Here is a 22,837-nt window from a genome sequence, read left to right as displayed (position 1 = left end):
CACGCTGTCCTGTTTCCCTGTCATGGTGTCCACCCACTCCTCCCCCCAGAGCAGTACAGCACTGAACTTGGGGTCAGCAGGATGGTTCAGTGAGCTAATCCTCCACCTGCATGCATTGGGACCCCGCACCCGCGTGGGAGACCTTGAAGAGGCTCCTGGCTTCAGATCGGCTCAGCTCTGGCCGTTGCGGCCACTTGGGGAGTGAACCAGCAGATGGAAGATCTTTCTGTCTCTCCTCTCTGTAGATCTGCCTCTTCCATGTGAATAAATAAACGAAGACTCTGGGCTTGAGCAAGTCGAGTACTAGCAGAGCCGGGCTGAGCAGCTGAGGTGCCCAAGCCTGCACGTGTGAGGTGGTAGTCTGGCCGCAGCTGTGACCGAGCGCCAGTGCACACGCAGGGAGCTTTGCTGTCCCCTCTCATCATCACCCAAGGCCACCGAGCCAGGCCTGCCCCCTGCCCCTGGCCTGCTCCCTCCCTCTTGGGAGAACAGCGCAGGCAGAGCAGAGAGGTAGGGGGATTGAGGGGGTAAGATCCTGCTTCCCGACCCTGGGGCCCCGCACAGATGTGGGGTGAGCAGCTCAGGGTCCCGCATGCCTTCCGCCCGGGATCTCGGACCACCCTTTGCCCCACCCCTGCACACAGAGGCATCTGCCTTCGCCCCTTGTGGGTGCCCTTGGAAGTGCGTGACCCCTGCTGCAGACGGCTGGGGTGCAGGGGAGGGGTACAGGCACCTTACAGCCGGTGGCTTGAAGGAGCAGACATCTGTGCGCTGGACGCTCATCGCGAGCCAAGAACACCTGGTGCCTCGGAGCAACCTAGGCCCTCTGCTCTCCCTCCTTCCTGCGTCCCTCGGGTTGGGCTGTGAATGGCCGAGCCCCCCGACCCCCACCCCGGGGCTGTCTCCTCCTCCCTCCCTCAGCAGGCTGGCCGTGCTGCTCTTCCTCCGTGGCTTTCTTCAATAATTAACAGGAGAACCAACCCCGGCTGCTTAGTTCCACATAAGATGGTGATTAACAGGAGCCTGCATCCCCTGGCCTTTGTGACCAGCAGCTTTAGCCCCTGGCTTCTTGGGATGCAAAAGTCTGCGGGTTCTCAGACAGCGGTGGGCATCCTAAGAGCATGGAGGACGCCCGCAGCGGAGTTTGACAAAGCCATGTCTCCGTGAAGCACCTTCTCATTTTCCATTCCATCCATCCTGCCATGGCGAAGCCCAACCCAGGCCTTGGGCTGCCAAGAACATCGCTTGTGCTCCCAGCCTGGATATGGCAGGTGCACGAGGAACGCTCGTGAGGTTTGTCTCATCGTGTCCTCTCCGCGACCCCCCCAAAGCGGCCAGGCCTCTCTGCCAGGGATGCCTCCTTCTCCCCACCTCCCAATTCCCCCCCCCCCCCCCCCCGGCAAACTCCAACTCATGCCTCTAAACCCCACTTACAATACCCCCTCAGCAGGAAGTCCGTCCGTTCTCTAGGCTCGCCCAACCCCTCCTCTCTTCCACTCCAGCCCCGCCCGATCCTAGCCCCCCGGGGTTCTGCAGGTGTGTGTGTGTGGAGTGGGGTGTGCCCAGGACCGGAAGGCCTCTCTCCTACAAGGGCCAGGCTGGGCTGAGAGTGTGTGCCCAGGAGGCAAGCCAGGCAACGGTAAGGCCCACCCAGCTGAGGCGTCCCCGCCCTCCCCACCTCCACAGCTCTGGCACTTTCCTCTGCCTCCCCAGGCACAAGCCAACGTCCGCGCATTTTCATTTGAAAATAAAGTGTTTATTCAAACAGTCCAAGGCCGGCTCGCGCGTTGCAGCCGAGCCAGGAGGGACGTGGGAGGAGCTGGGGTGGGCAAGGGGCGGGAAGCGGGGTGGGCAGGGAGCACCAGGCTGCAGTGTGGGGCGTGGCCTCAGGAGCTCACCACATACATCCCTGCGGAGCGGAAAGCAGTGAGGGATACAAAGCAGAGGGAAACCTTTGCCTGCTCCCCAACTCCCCAACCCCTGCCTGGCTGTCCCTCACCCGAGTACCTGCACCACAGTCTTCCGGTAGGCCAGCCTTGTGCCCTCCTTCTGGACTCCACCTCCCCCCCCGGGGAGCGGGACCTGGCCCCTGGCCCTCACCTGCTCAGCCCAAGTCCCTGGCAAGTTTCCTCCCACCTGCCCGGGGCCCAGGGACAGACGGAGAGTAGGGAAGGGGAGGATGGGGGGAGCCTGGCTTCTGGATTCATCCTACCTGTGGCGAACCTCCTCTTGACGAGCGACATGCGGTAACTGCTGCCCACCAGCTGTACGTCCACGCCTGACAGCGTGGTCCCTTCGCTGGTGAACTGGGCTGCCACGGGGCTGGGTGTGCTGGGCCCGGACAGCGGCTCCCAGCTGGCCGAGAGGCGGCCGGAGCCTGGATGGGGTGGGGGCGGGAGGAAAGGAAGAGCATATAGTTTGCCTTAAGTTCCATTAGAGGACCTGGAGGGTGGTCAGCCCACGCAACGTGTCCCCAGGCCTTTGCACCTGCTGAACTTTCTTCCCCTCTCTGTAGCTGCATGCCCTAATCCACACTCCCTTCCTGGACTAGACAAACGCCCTCCATTCACGACCCCCAAGCTCACCCCCGGCCTCGGACACATCTGGAAGCTTCCACACGAGCCTCTTCTCTTCCAGGTTCCTGGCAGGGAGACACGCTGGGTCACTTCTGCCCAGTGAATGTGGGGTTTGCGGGGAGGTGTCTAGGATCGGGGGGAGCCAGTGTCCAACTCGCACACGCCCTTACCAGGTGGCGGCCGGCTGCAGGCAGACGTTGGTCACTGGCTCGCCTACAGGCAAGAGGATCTGGACGTTGGTGAGGGGCGTGGGCACGGCCGTGGCACCGGGCCGGTAGCCATAGTCCACGGAAACCTGGGTGTGCGTTGGGCCGCATTGCCACTGGGCGTTCAGGTGGAGTGGCAAAGACTGGGGGCCTGGGCGGGAGAACTGGAAAGGAAGGAAGGATGGGGGGAGAGAGGGAGAGAGAACATTTGCAGGTGCCTGGAGTACACTGCTCTTCCAGCAGAGGGCAGCAGAGGGCAGGTGGGCAGGTTTAAGTGGGGGGTTCTGGAGACTCTGCCCCTCTCATTTGCAGAAGGCCGTCTCCCGGACCGGGCTGTTACCCTGCTGCCCCCTCCCCAAGTACCTGGTACCGCAGCAGCACCAGGTTGTAATAGGAGGCGTTGGGGTTCAGCTCCGCCTGGCGCTGCAGGGCCTCAGTCAGAGCAGTCATGTTGAGCCAGAAGTCTTTGGTCTCAGGGTCGCTCTGGGAGGGGTCGCTGTGGACGCAGACCCAGACACCTGGCACCCAGCCTTGGCACGGGCCCTTGCAGCATCCTGCATGCCTGGCACAGCCCTGCCCCTCCCTCTCACTCCAGTTAAAAGCGGGAACGAGGGTGGGCGTGTTGGGATGGGAAGGGCGGAGTTCAGAAAGCGCAGATGACTGCCCCAGGCCACACAGCACAGTGGAGCTGGGCAGTTAGGGAGGCCCTGGCTGTCCCCCGCTCCAGCGGCCACTGAGCCCGCCACTACCTGTAAAGCAGGTCCGTGTTGGGCTGGAAGTACTCAATGGCAGTCGTGTGGATCAGCCGGAAGCTGAGGACGGGTGGGGGCGGGGTCCCCCCAAACACACGCACAATGCCAGCAGGGAAGGTCATGGTCAGCTCCCCTGTGACGCGAGCCAGGCAGCTGTGGGGTGCAGAATGGGGGTGTGGGCCGAGGCCTCTGCCTGCCCCCTCTCTTCCCCCCTCCGCGCCCTGGGCTTTTGAAGCAAGCAGGGTGAACAGTAAAGAAATCTCCTTTTTCTCTTTTTTCTTAGGCCATCAGGAAGCTGAAACCCACCCTCTCTCCAGGGGCGCCCCCTTAACTCTGGCATTTGTATCAACGCGGCTGCCGCGTAGGCCTTGCCACCCCATCATCGCAGGCCACGCGGCATACGCGAGCCCACCCCCGCTGGACGGGGGTAGCACTTGGGTACCTGGGGCTGGGACCTCGGAAGCAGGCGTGGACGTACTCCGTGAAGGCTGTGGCCACGGGCAGAGCATCCTGGGAACCCAGTACCACGGGGCTCGGGCCCCGGGAGACCCCTGGCAGGGGTGGGAGGGGAAGAGAATGGACAGGGTCACAGGCCACCCCTGCCCCTCCTGATCCCATGCACCACCCGCACAGTCCAGGCTGAGGACCCCCGAGGTGAGGGTGGGGGGTCGCCCCGCCTACCGTGAGCCCCTTGCTGGGAGAAGCCGGTCCGCTCCGGGCAGGTGCTGGGGGTGGAGGAGCCCAAGGGAGACGGGCTCAGAGACCGTGACTGGGAGAGCAGGCGAGAGGTGCTGAGTGCCCTGGGGAACAACCCCCGCCCAGCCCTGCCCGGCCCTGCTCTGCCCAGCCCTGCCCGGCCCGGCCCGGCCCTGCCCTGCCCTGCCTGGCCCTGCCCAGCCTGCTCCCCACTCCCTACCAGGTCTCCATTGCTGTGTGTGAGGGGGCATGGCACCTTCCTGGAGCGGAGTCTCCTGGTAGGGGCTTCCAGGCCGCTGTCCCTGGCTGGGGGGTTGGCGGGTACAGAAGGTGCCAGTGGCGTGGGGTCTGGTGCGGGAGCATGCAAGAACGGGCATTGATGAGTGCACCCACTCCACCCCATGTCCCACAACCTGGGCCCTGCTCACTGCCTGGCTAATGAGTGGAGCCCCGAGATCCTGGTCGTCCCCCACCCCCTGTGGCAACCAAATACCCCCTTGGGACACGGCCAGTGCCACGGGCCAACAGTGCCTGCGTCTGCAGCCTGCCTGTTCTAACAGCTGGCAGACTCCATCCCAAGCAAGGGCACCGTGCGTCTCGCACCCACTCGGGCCAATCCCTCCCTGGGGGCCCTCCTGCAGGACCCCCTGCGAACCCGCCTGTGCGTGCTGGACTCACCCCCAGACCCGGCCTCCAGCCCCCAGGGGCCTGGAGAAGGAGCAAGGTGCTGTGGCGAGTCAGGGGGCTGCGGCGGCGGGGCCAACGAGCCCCTGGATTCTGGGGGTGCCACCCTGCATCCAGGCGGGCTCTGTGGGGTGCCCGGGCGTGGCACCCAGGGCTCTGGGGAGGGTCCCGGGGCCGCGTGTGATGGCGAGTCCAGGCCCGAGTCCTCCACGTTCTCCGGGGAGGAAGAGGAGAAAGGGGAGGGGCTGGAGGTGAAGCCGAGGCTGCTGGAGGCTGGAGGGGGCGGGGATGAGAGAGAAAGGGGTGGAGTCAGCCCTGCAGGCCACGCCCACACAATGCTCCGCCCACCGCCACCAGGCCACGCCCACACCCTGTGGCCCAACCCACATCCTACCAGGCCATGCCCACACAGCGATGGCCCCACCCACCTGCCCAGCAGGGCCCGCCCACACCTCATGACCACGCCCACCTCCCCACCAGGCCCTGCCCACCCATGACCACGCCCATCTCCTCACCAGGCCCCCTCGCGACCACACCCACCTCCCTTTCAGTCCCGCCCCACCTCATGACCACGCCCATATACCCACAGGCCCCTCCCGCCCTGTCAGTCCTGCCCACACCCCATGACCACGCCCACCCACCAGGCCCCCACCCTGCCTCCTGACCACGCCCACCTCCCTAACAAGCCCTGCCCCATCCCAGGACCACGCCCACCGCCCAAAGCCCCGCCCGCGCCCATGACCACACCCACTTCCCAAGGCCCCGCCCACCCCGTGACCACGCCCACACCACCGAAGCCCCGCCCAGGACCACGCCCCTCCCAGGCCCCGCCCCCTCACCGGTGAAGTCCTCGTGATCGAAGGCCGACTCCAGCGGAGGCCCGAAGAGGCTCTTGGGCGCCTGCTCGTCCTGCGCCTTCTCCGCGCTGCAGACGGAGGGTCCGCAGCTGCAGCCGTGCAGGTCGGCCCCTTTGCACCCGCCGCAGACGGAGGGCCCGCAGCTGCAGCCGTGCAGGTCGGCCCGGGGCCTTTGCACCCGCCGCAGACCGAGGGCCCGCAGCTGCAGCCGTGCAGGTCGGCCCCTTTGCACCCGCCGCAGACCGAGGGCCCGCAGCTGCAGCCGTGCAGGTCGGCCCCTTTGCACCCGCCGCAGACGGAGGGCCCGCAGCTGCAGCCGTGCAGGTCGGCCCCTTTGCACCCGCCGCAGACGGAGGGCCCGCAGCTGCAGCCGTGCAGGTCGGCCCCTTTGCACCCGCCGCCCGGGCCGGCCGCTGCTCTGCGGGGCGCACGGGGCCGCGTCCCCCACCGGCCTCCATCTTCCCATTCTTAGCCCGGAGCGCGTGCGGGGCCCCCACGTCCCCCTGGCACCCACCTGGCACTGCTGGTCCTGGGGGCAGAGCGCGGCCTCTGCGGCTTCGCAGCTGCCTCACCTGGGAGAGACGCAGGCCCCGGTCAGCCTGCCCTGCCCGGGACGGACGCTGGCCCCTCCGCGCGGATCCCGGGTGCCGGCCACGGGACCTGGGGTGTGGCCTCCCCCTGGGGCCCGGACGGGGGTCCCCGTGTGGCCTCCTCCCCCTGTCCCCCGGACGGGGGTCCCCGTGTGTCCCCCACCCCCTGCCCTCCGGATGGGGGTCCCCGTGTGTCCCCCACCCCCTGCCCCCCGGATGGGGGTCCCCGTGTGGCCTCCTCCCCCTGCCCTCCGGATGGGGGTCCCCGTGTGGCCTCCTCCCCCTGGGGCCCGGATGGGGGTCCCCGTGTGTCCCCCACCCTGGCCCGGCCCTGGTCACCCACACCGGGGACCCCAGGACTGGGGTGACTCACGTGAGAAATGACGCTTCATGGTGCCCTGTGGAGGGAAGGGGCGGGGCCTGTCAGACCACGCCCAGAAGCCCCGCCCCATCAGTCCTACACCTTGGCCCCGCCCACAGCCCTGGGGCTCGCACAACACACTCCCACACATCCGGGGCACAGATCATAGGTGCCCCACGCCACGGACCCCGCCCTCATATCCCAGGCCCCACCCACACCGCTGGATTCACCACACTCCGTAGCCCCGCCCCTCCAGAGGCCCCGCCCCTCACCCCCGCGCCCGGCGGCAGCACCAGGTTCCCCGCCGTGGCCCTGAGCTGGGCGGCCGCGGCCTCCAGGCTGCAGGCGGGCGTGCGGGCCGCGGGCTTGATGTGCACGTAGAACTTGCGCGGCTCCTCGTCGTCGAAATCCGAGTCGCTGGACGAGAAGCGCGAGGGCTCGGCTGTGCGTGCGCCGTGGGTCAAGGGCCAAGGGTCAGCTCTGTCCACGCCCAGCCTGGCCCCTGCCCGCTGGCCACCCTGTCCCCTGCCCGCTGGCCACCCTGTCCCCCTGCCCGCTGGCCACCCTGTCCTTCTGCCCGCTGGCCACCCTGTCCTTCTGCCCGCTGGCCACCCTGGCCCCTGCCCCCTGATCACCCCGGAGGCCCCTCCCACTGACCACCCTGTCCCCCTGCCCGCTGACCACCCTGTTCCCCTGCCTGCTGACCACCTTGCTTGGCCATGGGGTTCTGCCATGACAGTGTACACCACCATGTCCAGGGTGGACCTGTCCCCAGGGTGAGCCCTGTCCCCAGGATAAGTCCCGTTCCCAGGGTGGAGGCTGCATCCAGGATGAGCCGCATCCCCAGGGTGGACACTGTGTCCAGGGTGGACGCTGCCCTGCTTGCACGCTGCGCGCAGTGGCCACCAGGGACACCTCAAGGATATTGCTCTGCGACAGGTCTGGCCGCACTGTGAATCCCTCCTCATCCACCTCAGGGCAGGTCTGCGGGGAGGAGTGCAGTGATGAGGGGGCTCCCTGCTGCCCCCAGCACACACACGCACCCCCAAGCCGGGACTCAGGCTGGAAGCCATTCCTGGGGAGATGCCCCTGGGGCTCCAGGAGCTGGACGCTACTGGGAGCTCCGTGCCTGCATCCCCACCTCGGAGTCCCACCCGCCCTGGCGGTTCTCCTGGAGCCCCTGGAGTCCCACCCGCCCTGGCAGTGCCCCTGAAGCCTAACCCACCCTGACGGTGCCCCTGGAGCCTCGCCCACCCTGACGGTGCCCCTGGAGTCCCACCCACCCTGGCGGTGCCCCTGGAGCCTCACCCAGCCTGGGGGTGCCCCTGGAGTCCCACCCACCCTGGTGGTGCTCCTGGAGTCCCACCCACCCTGGCGGTGCCCCCCGGAGCCCCGCTCCCAGGACCCCTATCCTGCTTCTGATTGGTGAGAGGCTCCAAAGCCGCGTCCAGCCAGGACACTCACCCCTGAGTCGGGCTCCAGCGAATCCCTGCAGGAAGAGGAAGAGAGGTCAGGTGGGCTCTGTAGGGGCTGCTCACCCAGGGCCTGCTGGGAGCCAGGGCAGGTGGGGGCCAGCCTCAGCCAACGGGCAGCCTGGGGCAGGGCTTCTCCTCGGCTTCCCTGGACAATCAGTCCCTGGACTAGCTGTGACAGAAGGGACTGGGGACAACCTTGGGTGGTCACCCTACTGAGCTAGCCTCAGCAGGGGGAAGATCGGGGCTAGCCTGGGCAGGGGGAGGATCGGGGCTAGCCTGGGCAGGGGGAGGATCGGGGCTAGCCTGGGCAGGGGGAGGAGCTGGGGCTAGCCTGGGCAGGGGGAGGAGCTGGGGCTAGCCTGGGCAGAGGGAGGAGCTGGGGCTAGCCTGGGCAGAGGGAGGATTGGGGCTAGCCTGGGCAGGGGGAGGAGCCGGGGCTAGCGTGGGCAGGGGAGGAGCCGGGGCTAGCCTGGGCAGGGGGAGGATCGGGGCTAGCCTGGGCAGGGGGAGGAGCCGGGGCTAGCGTGGACAGCGGGAGGAGCTGGGGCTAGCATGGGCAGGGGGCTAGCCTGGGCCAGGGCTGGGCAGGGGCATCGCCTCACACAGCTGCCCGCGGCTCCGGCTCCGGCTCGCGCTCCCGCCGGGTGAGTCCCGGAAGGCGGAAGGCCTTGGCGCCCCGTAGACGTTTCATCGCTGAGGACACATCGGAGTGGGAAGAGGCGACTGAGGCCTGGGCGTGCGCCCTTCGGTGCCCACACGCGCCTCCCTCCCTCCCCACCCTGGGGTCCAGCCTGGGCAGCCCGGCCCAGACGTACTTGCCTTCGTTCAGGGCGGCCGCGCTGTACGCCTCGAAGTCCACCGCTCCTGAGATGGACAGACAAGGTCAGGAAACGCGTGGAGAGGGTGGGGGCAAGGTCATGAGTTCAAGGGCAGACGGGCAGCAAGAACCCGAGCCGAGACGGTTATGAATGAGGCTGCCTTGGTACGGCTGGGAGCGGGCAGGAAGGGAGGGTAACACTTCTAGATGGGAATGCTAGTTCTAGATGCTTCCGGCATCTTCTGGTGACAACTGGGCTTTGAATGTATGCGGTGGATGGGGCCTCGACGCTGTGTGCCAGGGGAGCGTAGGGCAGAGCTGGGGGGCCCGTCAGGGGTGAGGGTGGGGGTTCACCCACACACAGGGCGGTGGCCCTGAGCCATGGTGGGGCTGGGGGAGGGTAGGTGGCAGGCTCGACCGGGCTTGTGCACCCATGCCTAGGGAGAACCTCTAGGGTGGCAACCCTGTCCTCTGTCCTTCTCCTGGTCACTGAGCAGGACCACCCTGGGCACCTGCAGCAAGCGGGCACCGGTCGGAATCCCGGCTACTTGCCATCCAGCTGGGAAAGCAGTGGAGGGTGGCACCCAGTGCTGCGGTGCCCACACCCACCCGGGTGTGCTTGTCAGCCCGTTTCCTCACTGGCTCCACACCTCCCGGGGCCCGTGGCCGCCCGGCTCACCTGGCTTCTCCCGGCCCGTGCCCTTGCTCTCGGCAAACTTCCTGAGCAACATCTCCACGCTGACATTCTCGATGTTCTGCTTAAACTCCTCATGCACCTGCAAGGGGCGTGGGCGGGGCGCGGGTTTTGGCAGGAGCCCCGAGCCTTGCCAGTCCTCCTCCCGGCGGCCTCGCTCACCTGCCCGATCTGCACGTGGGTGTCCTCCACCGAGTGCACGTAGGAGCCCAGCAGCGCCTTCATGTGGCGTAAGTGAGTCTCCTCCATGGCCTGGAAGCGCTGCCACCACCGGGACAGAAGGAAGGGAAAGATGGGGAGGGGGCGGGACCACTCGACCCAGCCCAGCCAATCACAACCTCCCAAGCGCCCGCTTCCATAAGTCACTTTGTAAGTATGGGGCAAGGAGGCGGAGGAGCGGCTGGGTGGAAGTGGGGTGTGCTGGGGGTACCAGCATACAGACAGTGCTCCCCTGACACACACCCCCCAAGAACACATCTGCCCAGGAGCCATGTCCCCATGAGAGAGACAAGAGACTCCACACTTGGCAAAGCGGAGGGGCACCACCTCCTGACAACACTGGTTGAGCACCTGGATCCAGCCACGCCTGAAACCTCATTCACCCCATCCTCCTACCCCAGTCAGTTCTCCAAAGCCTACACATCTTATTTGTTTGAACAAAGATGTCCAGCCCTTGCAAGTTGAAAAGCAAAATGCTGATTGCAATGCTGAGGCTGCCAGGTGCTTAGGGTCTGTGCGCTCCTGGCTGCAGATCAGCTCAGCCCTGGCCACCTTGGCCGTGCAGGGAGTGACCCAGCAGATGCAAGGTTTCTCTGCCTCTCTGTCACGCTGCCTTTCAAAGAATGAAATCTTTTAACAAAACCTTTTCAACCCACGCCTAACTGGCCATGAACTGCAATGGCTGAGTACCCCACAAGTGGGAGGTGCCACGGTCCCCCGGACAGGTGCAGGTTGGCACAGCCTGGGAGGTGTGCAGTAGAGAGGACTGGGGGAGAGAGCCAGGGAACCCCGCAGCCCCCCAGGGGCACTCACGCACGGCTCTCACCAGCACCGAGTCCAACATCTTTTGCTCGAAGTCGGCCCGGGCCGAGTTGTACTTGTCCACGGAGCGTCGCAGGCACTCGGCCGCCTTCTTGGTTTTGATTTCTGCCTAGGGGTGGGGGGGGGTGGGAGGCAGACACTCAAGGGGCGACACCCACTCGCTGGCTCTGTCCCACCCTCCCTGGCGCAGGTGCAGCGAGCAGGCCGCTCCACCCCCATCTCTGTCCTCCCATCTCTCCCCTCCCCTGCCCCACACCTTATCCACTTCCTTCTGGCTGCCACTCTCCCTGCGCAGCCGCTCCTGGTCCATGCACTTGCTGAGGTAGTTCTCACGCGATTTGGGGAGCAGCTGGCTGACGCCCGCCAGCACCTGCACTGCATCCAAGGTACCCACCACTTCCTCTTTGCACTGCCAGAGAAGGGGTGAGGAGAGGGGCGTGTGGACCCTCCTGCTCCCTCCCCACCCCACGTCCCTGGAAGCTGCACACCCCCCACTCCCCACCCCACCTTCTTGTGGCTTTTGAGCTGCTCCTCGCCGTAGTGCAGCACATCCTTGGTGAGGTCTTGCAGTTTACGCGTCAGCTCCAGGTGACACAGCGCCAGCTTGTCCGAGGACACGCGGAACACCTCCCAGAGCGGCGCGAAGGTCCTGGGGCGGTGGGCATCACACAGCGTCCTCCTGCTGCCGCCCCACTCCCCCACCTCCCAGCCTGCACCCCTGCCACTGGCTCCGCCCCCCACTCCCACCTACCCCGGCCCCACTCCCCCACCTCCCAGCCTGCACCCCTGCCCCCGGCCCCATTCCCCCACCTCCCAGCCTGCACCCCTGCCACTGGCTCCGCCCCCCACTCCCACCTACCCCGGCCCCACTCCCCCACCTCCCAGCCTGCACCCCTGCCCCCGGCCCCATTCCCCCACCTCCCAGCCTGCACCCCTGCCACTGGCTCCGTCCCCCACTCCCACCTACCCCGGCCCCCCACTCCCACCTCCCAGCCTGCACCCCTGCCACTGGCTCCGCCCCCCACTCCCACCTACCCCGGCCCCCCACTCCCACCCTGCCACCCACCTGCACACTGACGTCAGTATATTTTAAAATCTACACTCGCTTCACTTATACCCAGGGTGCATAGGAAAGCCTTTCTTTTTTGATGAACCTGCCAACTTCTGCTGGTTTTGATTAAAATGCGGTTTTTAACAGAGCCTCGTCAGGGACACTTCCCACGTTATCGTAAGCGTCACCAGAGCTTTCTTGGGTCTGATAACTGCGCATTTCTGCTTTCTGGCTCAGGGCGCGCTATGATCGTTTGGTAAAACACCGAATCCCCATGACGACTGGAAGTGGCGAACCCACAACAGGCGGGGTCCCCGAATGCCACTGCCAGTCCCCCCAGCAAGCAGACAGCCATGCGCCCCTGAAGTACCCTGCTGCACCACACGTTCAGCCAACAGCGATTCTTCTCCCAAAAGCTAAAATGTAATCCCAATCCAGAGGCCAGAACCTTCTGGAAAGACTTGTGAACGAGCCAGTCGGCGAGGCGGTGAGTGCGGGACCCCGCCCCCACTCACCCCACCGGCGTCCCGTTGCTGGCCAGCTTGGAAAGCTTCGCCATTGCCTTGGAGTAGGTCTCCTCGATGGTGGCCCTGTGTGGGAAGATGTGGAAATTTCTAGAAATTTCTGGGAGAGGGCACACCTCCTCCCATCCCACCATGCTCCTGGGGTCTTATTTCCCCGAACCCTGTGGGTTCCTGCAGAGGTGAAGTGGCATGTTGGAGTGACTACACCGGGTCAGCTGCTCACCCAGCAGTGTGCCCAGTCTGCGAGGGGCACCGGGGCTGAGTGCTGTGTGGGTTTGCCCGCTTGGACCTGCTGCTCACCCAGCAGGGCACCCAGCCTGCGAGGGGCACCCAGGGCTGAGTGCTGTGTGGGTTTGCCCGCTTGGACCTGCTGCTCACCCAGCAGGGCACCCAGCCTGCAAGGAGGCATCCAGGGCTGAATGCTGTGTGGGTCTGCCTGCTTGGACCTGCTGCTCAGTGCCCGCGGGCACCAACTCCTGCCCCAGCAGGGTCAAGCACCGCTGCCACCCAAGGGGACGTCTTGGCTTCCTCTCCCTTGTCCCTAAACCTTTGCAAGTGGCTTGCTGGCGTAGATTCCCCTCTGAGGAGAAATGTCCCAGGACAGGTGGGCGTGGCCTTTGTGGGCGTGGCTTTGTGATGGGTGGGCATTGCCCAGTGCAGGTGGGTGTGGCTCGCGGCGGTGGGCGTGGCTCGCAGCAGGTGCATGTGGCTGTTATGGGTGGGCGTGGCTTTGTGATGGGTGGGCATTGCCCAGTGTAGGTGGGTGTGGTTTGTGGTAGTGGGCGTGGCCCGCAGCAGGTGCATGTGGCTGTTACGGGTGGGCGTGGCCCAGGGCGAGCAGGCACGGCCCGGGTGGGCGTGGCTCGCGGCGTGGGCGTGGCCAGGGTGGGCGTGGCTCGCGGCGTGGGCGTGGCCCGGTGGGCGTGGCCAGCTGCAGGTGCAGGCTCTCACCTCTCCCGGATGAAGTCAGCCAGCTCCTTGGTGGAAACGGGCCCCTGCTTCACGCTGTGGTACAGGACCTCGAAGCCGTGGTTTTTCTCGCCCTGCACAGAGAGCCCGAGATGGAGATGGAGTAGGGGGCGTGGATGCCCAGGCCCACCCGGTCGCCTAGCAACGGGGGCAGCCGCGCCTTCTCTCGGCTGCAGGGATTGGTGGAGGCCTGAGCCAATCACCGTGTGGCCACAGAGATTGGTCCGTGGGCCTTTTATGATCCCGACAGAGGGAACCCGGGATTTCTCTTGTTCTTTGTGTTTCTCTTCCCTTCTGCCTGCTTGTCTCTGTCTCCCCACCCGTGATCAAAGGAGTCCTTAAAGAGCAGGTGGATCCAGCGTTCTGGTACAGACACAGCTCGAGACACCAATGTTCCGTGGGGGCCAGTGGTTCGAATCCCAGCTGCTCCACTTCCCTGCTCATGTACCCAGGAAAGCAGTGGAGGATGACCCAAGTCCCTGGGCCGCGTGGATGGAACTCCTGGCCTCAGGATGGTCAGACTGGAGCTGCACAGGAGAGAAGCACCCCAGGGTCCACCAGCATTGGCTGTTGGGTGAGGTCCCTTGGGTGAGCCCTGGAGGCACGCCTCGTGTTTCTTTAGATCGCAGGGTCATTCTGACTGCGACTGTCTTTGGGATACACGTTTAGGACATTGCATTGGCCAGTTCCTGTCCCCTTTCCAGCTGTCACAAACCCCAGCGCAGACATGTCCACTCCAGCATGCCTGCACCTTTGGATCGGCTCAGCTCCATCCAGCTTTTGCAGCCACTTGGGGTCGGAGCTGAGCCGATCTGAAGTCAGGAGCCAGGAGCTTTCTCCGGGTCCCCCAGGTGGGAGCAGGGTCCCAAGGCTTTCCCAGACCACAGACAGGAAGCTGGATGGGAAGTGGAGCAGTTGGGACTTGAACCTGTGCCTTTTCCTTGCCTGGCCCAAGCCGTGGAGCAGTCATGGGGCTCCCTGGGGCCTCTCAGGCTGAAGGCTGACACGGCACCCTCCTTCCCACCCCACCTACTGCCTCCCCAGGGGAGAGGCTGCACCAGGCACGGGCGCCCAGGCGGGCATCTGGGCCTGACTCACAGCCAAGCGCTGGCCAGCGTCCCAGACAGGGCAGCCTTGGGTGGCGTCGGCGCCGGCCTCCCCCGACCCCACACATGAGGCTGAGGGTCCTGGGGTGGCAGGCAGGAGGGGAGGCGGTCCCAGGCGTGAGACCCAACCAGGGGCCACATGCATGGTTAGACGCAGGTATAAGGGAAAGCCACGTGCCCAGGGGCCTGCTGCAGAGCCCCCCCACTCCCTGATCTTTGGACCAGGAGGAGGAAAGCAGGGGCGGTTTCCATATTCTCCGCGTTCAAACGCATCCTCCACCAGGCGTGCCCGCCTGCGCCCGCGCATACACCTTGTGCAATCATAAAAGATTGTCCCTGAGAATCAAGGCCGCGTCCTTCCTCGTAGCGTGGGCGGGGCAGCCAGCCCTTTCCTTGGGGGAGACCAGGGGATGCCCCAAACCCTGCTGATGGCCAAGGAAGGCGTGAGGCCCCTTTAAGAAAGCCAGCGTGGTGGTCAGAGGAGCTGCAGCTTGGGGAGGGGGAGGCTGGAGGGAGGCGGTGCCTGTTGCCAGGAGCAACCTGTCACCTAGCAACGGGCTTGTTGGCTGCCAGCTCAGGGTGCCTGTAACTGGGGAAGGGTCTAGAAGATCCCAGACTCCAGCCCTGGCATCCTGCATGGGTCCCTCGGGAGCCTGGCACTGCAGGAGGCAGCCCCAGATCCGCTAACTGAGCCACATCCCTACAACCCCAAGAAGGGGATCTATTTTCCTTGCCTGCCTTGTGTGTGGGGCAGCGCTGTGCCTTGTGGCTCACCCACCTGCCATTGCCCCCAAGGGTCAGGATCAACCCTGACCTCACCACACACACACACACACACACACACACACACACACACACACACAAGCTGGCAGAGATGGGGTGCAGGGCGGCCTCTGCGTTCCCAACACCTCCCAGGACTGGTGGGGAGAGTGAAGGCACAGGGGCAGGGCCAGGTGCCACTGGTTCCCTGGCACCCCCAGAATTCCCAAGGCTGGCACAGGGCTCTCTTAGGGAGTTCCATCAGGAAAACTTCCCCAAATCCCCAGCATGGGAAGAAAGTGGAAACTCCCTGGCTTGGGGGCCCCTGGATCCTGGAAGCTCTGCTCCAGTCTGGCGCCACACTGGAGCCCTCTGGCTCGTATGGGGGAGGCTGAAGGAGACACTGGGGGGTCCTGTTGGTGCAGGCTGGCCTAAGGGCACCAGGCCCTAGGGTTCAGGGTGATGCAGTAGGCACAGGGAGGGAGATGGACCCCAACCAAGAGACTTTTCACAATTTTCTTTCCCACTTCCAACTGCCCTGTTCCCCTTTTATCATAAAAGTCCCTGCTGTGGTCCTGCCAGGAGCCCCCCACCAAAATAAGAGTATGACTTACCCAAAAATGCTCGCTGAAATAGGACATCCTTCTGGTCTCCCTGGAGACCCCTCCCCACTGCTGTGGTCCCTGGCAGAGGGAAGAGGCGAGCGTGAGCCACGGGGGCCTGGCCAGAGGGGAAATTCCAGCTATGGAGGAGGCAGAGGGAGGAGGAACTGAAAAACAAAAAACCAAGGCCAGGACCAAGGAGAGACCTCAGCCCTGACCAGCTGAAGGGGTCACAACTGGGCAAGACACCCCCCACTCTTCCCCGCTGCCCAGCCAGTTCCCGTGGGGTCATCTAGAGGGGCGGAGTCCACATGACAGGGGTGGGCATGGGAGGTGGGGTTTTCCAGCATGTGTAGGAGTTCATGGGCTGAGCCCCCAGCCCCACCCGGACACAGAGGAAGCCACTTGCCCAGGCCACACAGCCAGTGGGAGGAGTACCCGGATCCGACGTGGCCTGCCCCCTCTCTGGCTGCGCTCAGATCCACCCCGCGGCCTCACGCTGGGCGCTCCCTGTGGGGACAGAGTTCTTCGTCCGTCCGTCCGTCCTGCAGGGGCCCCAGGGTGGGGGGAGGTGCTGAATCCCTCCTGGCCGCCCCAAGACGGACACCTCAACCCTTCCTGCAGGTGGCCCCGTGGTGTCCCGCCCCGCACCTTGCGTCCCGATCAGTGGCCAGCTCCGTGCCTCAGCTTCTCCATCTGTAAATCAGGAGGGGTCTGGTCAGGGCTCGGGGGGCTGGGGGCATCCCCGGGTTGCTGAGCGCCGCGGGCGTCCCGGGCTCGGCAGCAGCCAGGCCTGTCACCGGAGGAGAGCCTGCGTTTCATCCATAATTCACAAGCCCTCTGGGCTGCGCGGTGGCGGCGGCAGCAGCTGGGAGCCTAGGGGACACCCCAGTGTCTGCACCAGGAAGGCAGCGGGCAGGGCTTGGCGGGGCAGGTGGCATGGCCTCAGTTTACCTGTTAGGACCGCCACTGTACACCCTCCCCTGCTCCCCGAGTCCTTAGGCCTCTGGGAGTCACCCAGCCCCTGCCATGTGCCACCCTGGCGCACCCCAGAGGATGCCGGGGTCTGTGAGGTGATGCAGCCCCTATCCAACCACTGAGGAGAGGTCCCCTTCCCCCCAGCCCAGAGGGGGACAGAGGTGGACACAGACCTGGGTGTGTGTGAGGAAGGAGGGTCATGGCAGGTGGGGTTTTGAAGTAGGAGCAGAAGTTCACCCAGCCCAAAGAACACACCACCGGCTGTTAGCCTGTATGTGAGGCCAGGCTGTGTTGGCTCCTAGGGGACCCACTTAAAATGAAGTCCTCGGGCCCGGCGCGGTGGCGCAAGTGGTTAAGTCCTCGCCTAGCATGCCCGGGATCCCATATGGGCGCCGGTTCTAATCCCGGCAGCCCCGCTTCCCTTCCAGCTCCCTGCCTGTGGCCTGGGAAAGCAGTCGAGGACGGCCCAAAGCTTTGGGACCCTGCACCCGCGTGGGAGACCCGGAAGAGGCTCCTGGCTTCGGATCGGCATAGTATCGGCCCGTTGCGCTCACTTGGGGAGTGAATCATCGGACGGAAGATCTTCCTCTCTGTCTCTCCTCTCTGTATATCCGCCTTTCCAATGAAAAAAATAATAAAAATAAATCTTTAAAAAAAAAAAAAAATGAAGTCCTCCCCCACGGAGGACCTGAGTTGTGGCACAGTGGGATAAGCCACTGACGCAATGCCAGGATCCCATATGGGCGCTGGTTCGTATCCCAGCTGCCCCACTTCCCACCCAGCTCCCTGCCTGTGGTCTGGGAAAGCAGTGGAGGACGGCCCAGAGCCTTGGGACCCTGCACCCGCGTGGGAGACCTGGAAGAGGCTCCTGGCTCCTGGCTTCAGCCTGGCCTGGCCCTGACCATCACAGCCATTTGCAGAGTAAACCAGCAGGTGGAAGATCTCTCTCTCTCTCTGCCTCTCTCCATCTAACTCTGCCTTTCTACTAAATACATCTTCAAATTGAAACAGACTTCACGAGCGGCAGACCGCACCAGCCCCAGGTTCTTGGCCACGCAGGGCCACACACAGTGGGGAACCCAGAGGTTCTGAGAGTGGGGGGGGGGTGGGACAGGTGGCCCAGGACCTCAAGGTCAGCTCCTGATGGTCCCACCTCATCCCTGCCCCGGTCGCCGCCACCACCGCCACCACACACACACACACACGCACACACACTCACACTCACACACACACACGCACACACACACACACACACACTCGCGTGTCCAGGCCTCTACCTGCCCCCTGCCTCCCCAGCCCTGGCCTTGCGAGACATCCCCACTGTACAGTAGGGAGACGGAGTTCAGCTGTCAGCCTGTTGGAACCACATCATCCTCCAGTCAACCCGGCCTGGTGCCCTGGCCCCAGCCCCGTCCATCACCCCTCCCACCCCCAGCGCCACAGTGGTGGTGGGGTGCAGGGGGCCCCAGGCAGGCACACAGGCCGAGGCTCAGCCCAGGAAGTGACGCCTGCTACTCCTCTCTAACCCAGGCCCAGGCCCCAGGGCATCGGGGAGGCGCAGTGGCAACCTGGGGCAAGGGTCCAACTCACCCACGCTGGGCAGGAAACTGAGGCTGGGACGCCCCCAGCCCTCTGCTCCTGGCTGGCTGGAGCGGGCGCCACGAGGCCCTCAGCACTTCCGTCGTCCTGGGGTACAGGAAGCTGCCACGCCCCACCCACCACCCAACCGCCACTACCTCCCCTCCCTTCCCGCCCAGCCAGCACCCCTGGGACTGCCTGCCCCGAAGAGGCGGGCGGTGGGGTGGGAGAAAAAACAGGTGCACCATGGCAAGGGGTAATGTGAGGGCCCAGGGCTGGAGAAGCAGCACCCCTGAGGGGAGATGGAGAGAAGGTCACCCTCCATCCTGCCCCCAGCACACAAGCTCACTGCTCCCTCCCTCTCTCTCTCACACACACACACACACACACACACACACACACACACACGCGCCAAGCCTAGGACACTCTCCCGCCTCCCCCCCACCCCCAGCTGGCTGGTGAATTAAACAGACCTTGATCCCAGAAGAAGCCAGGGCCACCCCTTGCAGAGTCCAGGCAGCCCAGGACTTGCCCAAGGTCACACCACATGCCAGCAGGGGGCCTGACCCCCACCCACTCCCTCCAGCCTCTGTCCCTCCCGCTGACCAGCAGGTGAAACGAAATGTTGTTGCCGGAAACGGAATCAGTTCCTGGGGCGGTGCAGTAGGGTGGGTGGGGAAGAGGGCCCGGCTGGCCACCTGCTGGGAGCTCGGGACCTCCTGCTGGGTGACCTTGGGCCACTTCTGACCTCCAGCCCCAGTTGAGGGCCAGGCTCGTCCCCCCTCCTCCCACACAGCAGAGCCTGCTCGCAGGGAGGTGGGGGAAAGCGGGGTGGTCTTCCTGCCTTTCCCACAGGCCCTCAAGCTAGGCATGCCCACCCACTGCGTCGGGCATCTGAGGTCCCACGGGGAGCATCTATTGAGCACAGACGGGTACCTGACACAGGTGTATGCAAGGATCTGGGCGGCCTGCCAGCCGCAGGTCAGCTGTGATCCCAGCTAACGAGCCAGGGAACATATAATTACTGGGGCAGCATTTACAGCGCCCCCTCCTCCCCCAGGCCCTCTCACTCACAGGGGCACCCAGCACTGCGCCCCCCCAGTGCCTCTGCACACACTCACCCCTCCCTAGGGGCTGGGGGTGCCAGGATCCCCATGCTGGCTGCTGGGATGGAACCCCAAGGGCCAAGGACATGACCTGGTGCCTCCACACTCCGCCCCCTCCTACTCAGGGTCCCACCCGGGAACCGGTTCCCCACCTCCCTGCCGTGGGTGACAGTATATGGGTCAGGGTGTGTCCCAGGCAGTCCCACCAGTGACGCCAGCGTGGCTGAGCCCGGGGACCCGGCGACAGTAGCCGGGTCACGTGCGACTCCCTGCTCCCCCAAGCTGGGGCCATTTACCCATTTGGCAGGGCAGTAAAGTGAGGCCCAGAGGGTGGCCACCGACTTCCAAACTCACGGAGTGCATTAAGAAAGGTGGGTTGAGTAGATTCAGGCTGGGTGGGCAGCCCGCGCCCCCACCCCTGTCCCCTACACACACACATGCACACACACACACCCCTTGCCCCAGCCTCAAACCTCAGGCCAGGACAGGTGCCCAACGTCTCAAGGGCAACATTGCATTGGGCACTGTCCCCCAGGTCCCCAGTGTGGCCAGGGCTGGGGCCAGCCACATGGAAGGGCCGTGGGCCCCCCCACCAGGCCCTCCACCACACACACCTCCCCAGCTGGCAGCTCGCCTCCCACAAGATGTTAATTTACTTTCATTTATTTTCATCCCAGGCAACAGATGCTCACAGCCCCCCTCCCTCTCCCTGAGACAGGGACCCCCCACACACACCGGCTCTAGGCCCTCCCAAGGCCTGGCTTGGCTGATGCCTGCCAGGCTGGGGATCTAACCCCGGATACCCAACCTTGGGGTCCTTCTGGTGGAGAGACAGCCCCTAGCCCATTCTGGAACCAATAGGCTGGAAACAGCCAGCCTGGAGCAGGGGCCAGGGACCCCCAAAGCCCTATGGCTGCCAGGCCTGGATTTGGGGTTCACAGCCAGTGTTTGTGTGTGTGGAGTGGGGGCTGCTGGGTTCTTTATCTTGGTCCCTGTAGGTCAGCAGGGGGGAAATGCAGGGGCAGGGTGTCCGTCTGACCCTCTGGGGTGCAAGCCCGAAGGGGAGGAGCATCCCCCCCACCCCCCAGATTTTTTGCAGCCCCGGATCTAGGCTTTAGAATAAAAGGGATTGAGGGGAGGGGGCTGGCGTTGGGGACCAGCCTCGCCCTGGAGCAGGCCGGGAGGTGGGGACGGGCCCAAGGATGGGCTCCCCATCTTTCCCGCCCTCCCCCTCACCACGGCCGCCGCTGCCGACCCCCTGTCTGCCCACCGCGCAGCCCTGCGCCCTCGAGCGCCCCGGCGCGCCCCGTGCACGCCGCCCCGGCCAGGCCCGGCCACCCGAGGGGCTCCAGGGCGCAGCACTCACCGCCCGCGCTGGCCGAGCTCCGCGCCCGCCGCCGGCACCTGCCGATCGGTCACGGACACCCCAGCCCGCCGCACCCCTCCCTGCAGGGCCGCGGCTGACCCGCCCCCGGGGGTGTGGCCGCCAGAGTCCCCGCCTCGGATTGGCTCGGCCGGAGACGCGCGCCTGTCACTCTCCCTACGGACACACACACAGCCCCCCGCCCCACCATCACCACCACCACCACCACCACCTGCTGCGTATTTGCATCATTTAAAGACACAGGCAGCGCTCCTGCCACCTTGAGATCCCTTCAACCCTCATCTCACCCTCACCAAGGTCCATTTTGATCGCCAGCGACAGGGTCTCCCCGGGCAGCACTTGCCTGTGGGTTCGAGTCCCAGCTGCCCCACTTCCCATCCAGCTCTCTGCACGTGCGCAGGTGTGACACAAGGCCTTGAGCCCCCTACCCCCTACAGCAGGGAGACCCCATGGCGCTCCTGGCTCCTGGCTCCGGTCTGACCCAGCCCTGGTTGTTTGGGTCATTGGGGAGGGGCAGAATCATAAACTAACAAATGGAAGACTTTTGTCTTTCTTGTAAATAGCAGCTTGTTCATGTGATGTCATTCAAGGGGGTAGCCTGCCTGCCTGCCTTCAGGGCCGGGATCCTGACAGCCCAGGCCCAGCTTCTCTTCTCGGAATCTTACTTTGCTCCAGCCAATCCTTGTTTACCCTGGCAACTACGGCCTAATGGATTATTACTATTATTGTTATTGTTATATTACTATTGGAAAGACAGAGTTACAAAAAGAGAGACACAAAAAGAAAGATCTTCCATCTTCTGAGTTACCCCGCCCATGGTCACAGCAGCCAGGAGCCTCTTCCTGGTCTCCCACGCGGGTGCAGGGTCCCAAGGCTCTGGGCCGTCCTCCACTGCTTTCCCAGGCCACGGGCAGGGAGCTGGGCGCTCTGACCCGGGGGTCTCCCAGCACTGCCACCCTGAGCTTTTACTCCGCGTTTGCACAAGCTGAAGTTCCTGTCTCACATTGCTTCTGGACCTCACTGGCTGCATGTTCGGCCGACCCCAAGCTCCCATACTGACTGCCCCATCTCCTGCGTGGCCAGCCCTGCCCTCATCTCTCTCCCCCACCCCTCTCCACCCCAAAGCAGTCCAGCCTGAGGGCCTCGGCCTGGCCCTCTCACTTCCTTGCTGTCTGCTCTCGGTTCCTGGAGCCGGGTGGGAAGTAGAGCAGCTGGGACTTGAACCCAGGCACTGCCATAAGGAATGTGGCCTTTGCAGGTGGCAGTCTAGCCCACAGGGCCACAGGTTGTTCCTAAACTGCCTTTCTTCCCCAGAACACCCACTAGCCAGACTGGAGTCACACGGGGTGCCAACACACACACACACACACACACAGGGGCTCCCAGGGATTGGGGAGCGGGGACCAGAAGTAGCAGGGTCGGGTAAGCTGCTGCCTGCAGAACCAGCATCTTATAGGGTACCAGTTTTAAGTCCTGGTTGCTCCACTTCCCATCCAACTCCCTGCTTGGGACCCTGCACCTGCGTGGGATCCCTGGAAGATGCGCCAGGTCGCGGGACTGCCCCCGACTGCCCCATGGCCCACCTCCCCGAGGCTGGAGCCTACCTCTCCTGGAGCCCCCCGCCTCCCAATGTCTGTTTGGCCTGGCAGCCCCAGCACCCCACTCCCTATTCCATGACTTCTGTCCCCTGGGGCAGGCCGGGCTCTGGATCCTGGGAATGACTCAGCCAGCTTGTCCGGCACGGCAGGGGAGGACAGCGCCCTCTGCTGGTCCACCAGGGGCCTTGGGGTGGACAGGATTTGTCAGATGTGGACTGCGGGCAGGCGGTCACTCCAGCCTCTGCTGGCACACCACCCCCGAACCCAGCAAGGCCACCCCAACGTGTTCCCATCCCGTGAGCAGCTGCCGCTCCTGGGTTCACCCCCTCTCCACGTGGGTCCTTCACACCTGCAGCGGGGCCTTGGGCCGGAAGAAGTAAGGACACAGCCAGCTGGGTGCGCACGCACACACACACACACACACACACACACG

At 64.8% G+C, this 22,837-nt stretch overlaps 1 protein-coding gene across 4 annotated transcripts; it reads right to left on the bottom strand.

The window, feature by feature from the left end:
* Nucleotides 1–1,734: 1,734 nt before the first annotated feature.
* On the bottom strand, nucleotides 1,735–20,859 carry FCHO1 (FCH and mu domain containing endocytic adaptor 1). Of its 4 annotated transcripts, none has more exons than XM_040990739.1 (29): nucleotides 20,789–20,859; nucleotides 16,412–16,456; nucleotides 16,170–16,270; nucleotides 15,773–15,841; nucleotides 13,276–13,367; nucleotides 12,316–12,390; nucleotides 11,257–11,398; nucleotides 11,006–11,158; nucleotides 10,754–10,858; nucleotides 9,871–9,969; nucleotides 9,694–9,790; nucleotides 9,017–9,061; nucleotides 8,800–8,890; nucleotides 8,187–8,211; nucleotides 7,649–7,706; nucleotides 6,995–7,170; nucleotides 6,735–6,759; nucleotides 6,286–6,343; nucleotides 5,754–5,842; nucleotides 4,909–5,187; nucleotides 4,451–4,578; nucleotides 4,216–4,303; nucleotides 3,977–4,085; nucleotides 3,532–3,687; nucleotides 3,146–3,278; nucleotides 2,747–2,946; nucleotides 2,586–2,641; nucleotides 2,213–2,377; nucleotides 1,735–1,909 (listed from the first exon to the last, which is right to left on the bottom strand). In XM_040990739.1, the coding sequence occupies exons 4-29, from the start codon at nucleotides 15,797–15,799 to the stop codon at nucleotides 1,887–1,889; spliced, it is 2,694 nt and encodes an 897-aa protein (XP_040846673.1). In that variant the 5' UTR covers nucleotides 15,800–15,841; nucleotides 16,170–16,270; nucleotides 16,412–16,456; nucleotides 20,789–20,859; the 3' UTR covers nucleotides 1,735–1,886. The 4 variants fall into 4 exon arrangements, with proteins under 4 accessions (XP_040846673.1, XP_040846672.1, XP_040846675.1 ...); XM_040990738.1 differs by having other exon boundaries at nucleotides 16,199–16,270; XM_040990741.1 differs by lacking the exon at nucleotides 20,789–20,859 and adding an exon at nucleotides 18,330–18,432 and having other exon boundaries at nucleotides 16,199–16,305.
* Nucleotides 20,860–22,837: the final 1,978 nt, after the last annotated feature.

The sequence above is a fragment of the Ochotona curzoniae genome, unplaced genomic scaffold, assembly GCF_017591425.1.
Source record: "Ochotona curzoniae isolate NIBS_2020 unplaced genomic scaffold, NIBS_Ocur_1.0 contig_605, whole genome shotgun sequence".
Taxonomy (NCBI): domain Eukaryota; kingdom Metazoa; phylum Chordata; class Mammalia; order Lagomorpha; family Ochotonidae; genus Ochotona; species Ochotona curzoniae.
This window is presented reverse-complemented; position numbering and strand designations above follow the sequence as displayed.

Coding starts and splice junctions, on each gene's coding strand:
- FCHO1 (XM_040990739.1), bottom strand. CDS start 15,799: ATGTCCTATTTCAGCGAGCATTTTTGG. Junction 13,368..15,772: donor ATTTCAGCGAGCATTTTTGG/GTAAGTCATACT, acceptor CTCTCTGTGCAG/GGCGAGAAAAACCACGGCTT. Junction 8,212..8,799: donor CCGGAGCCGCGGGCAGCTGT/GTGAGGCGATGC, acceptor CTCTTCCTGCAG/GGATTCGCTGGAGCCCGACT.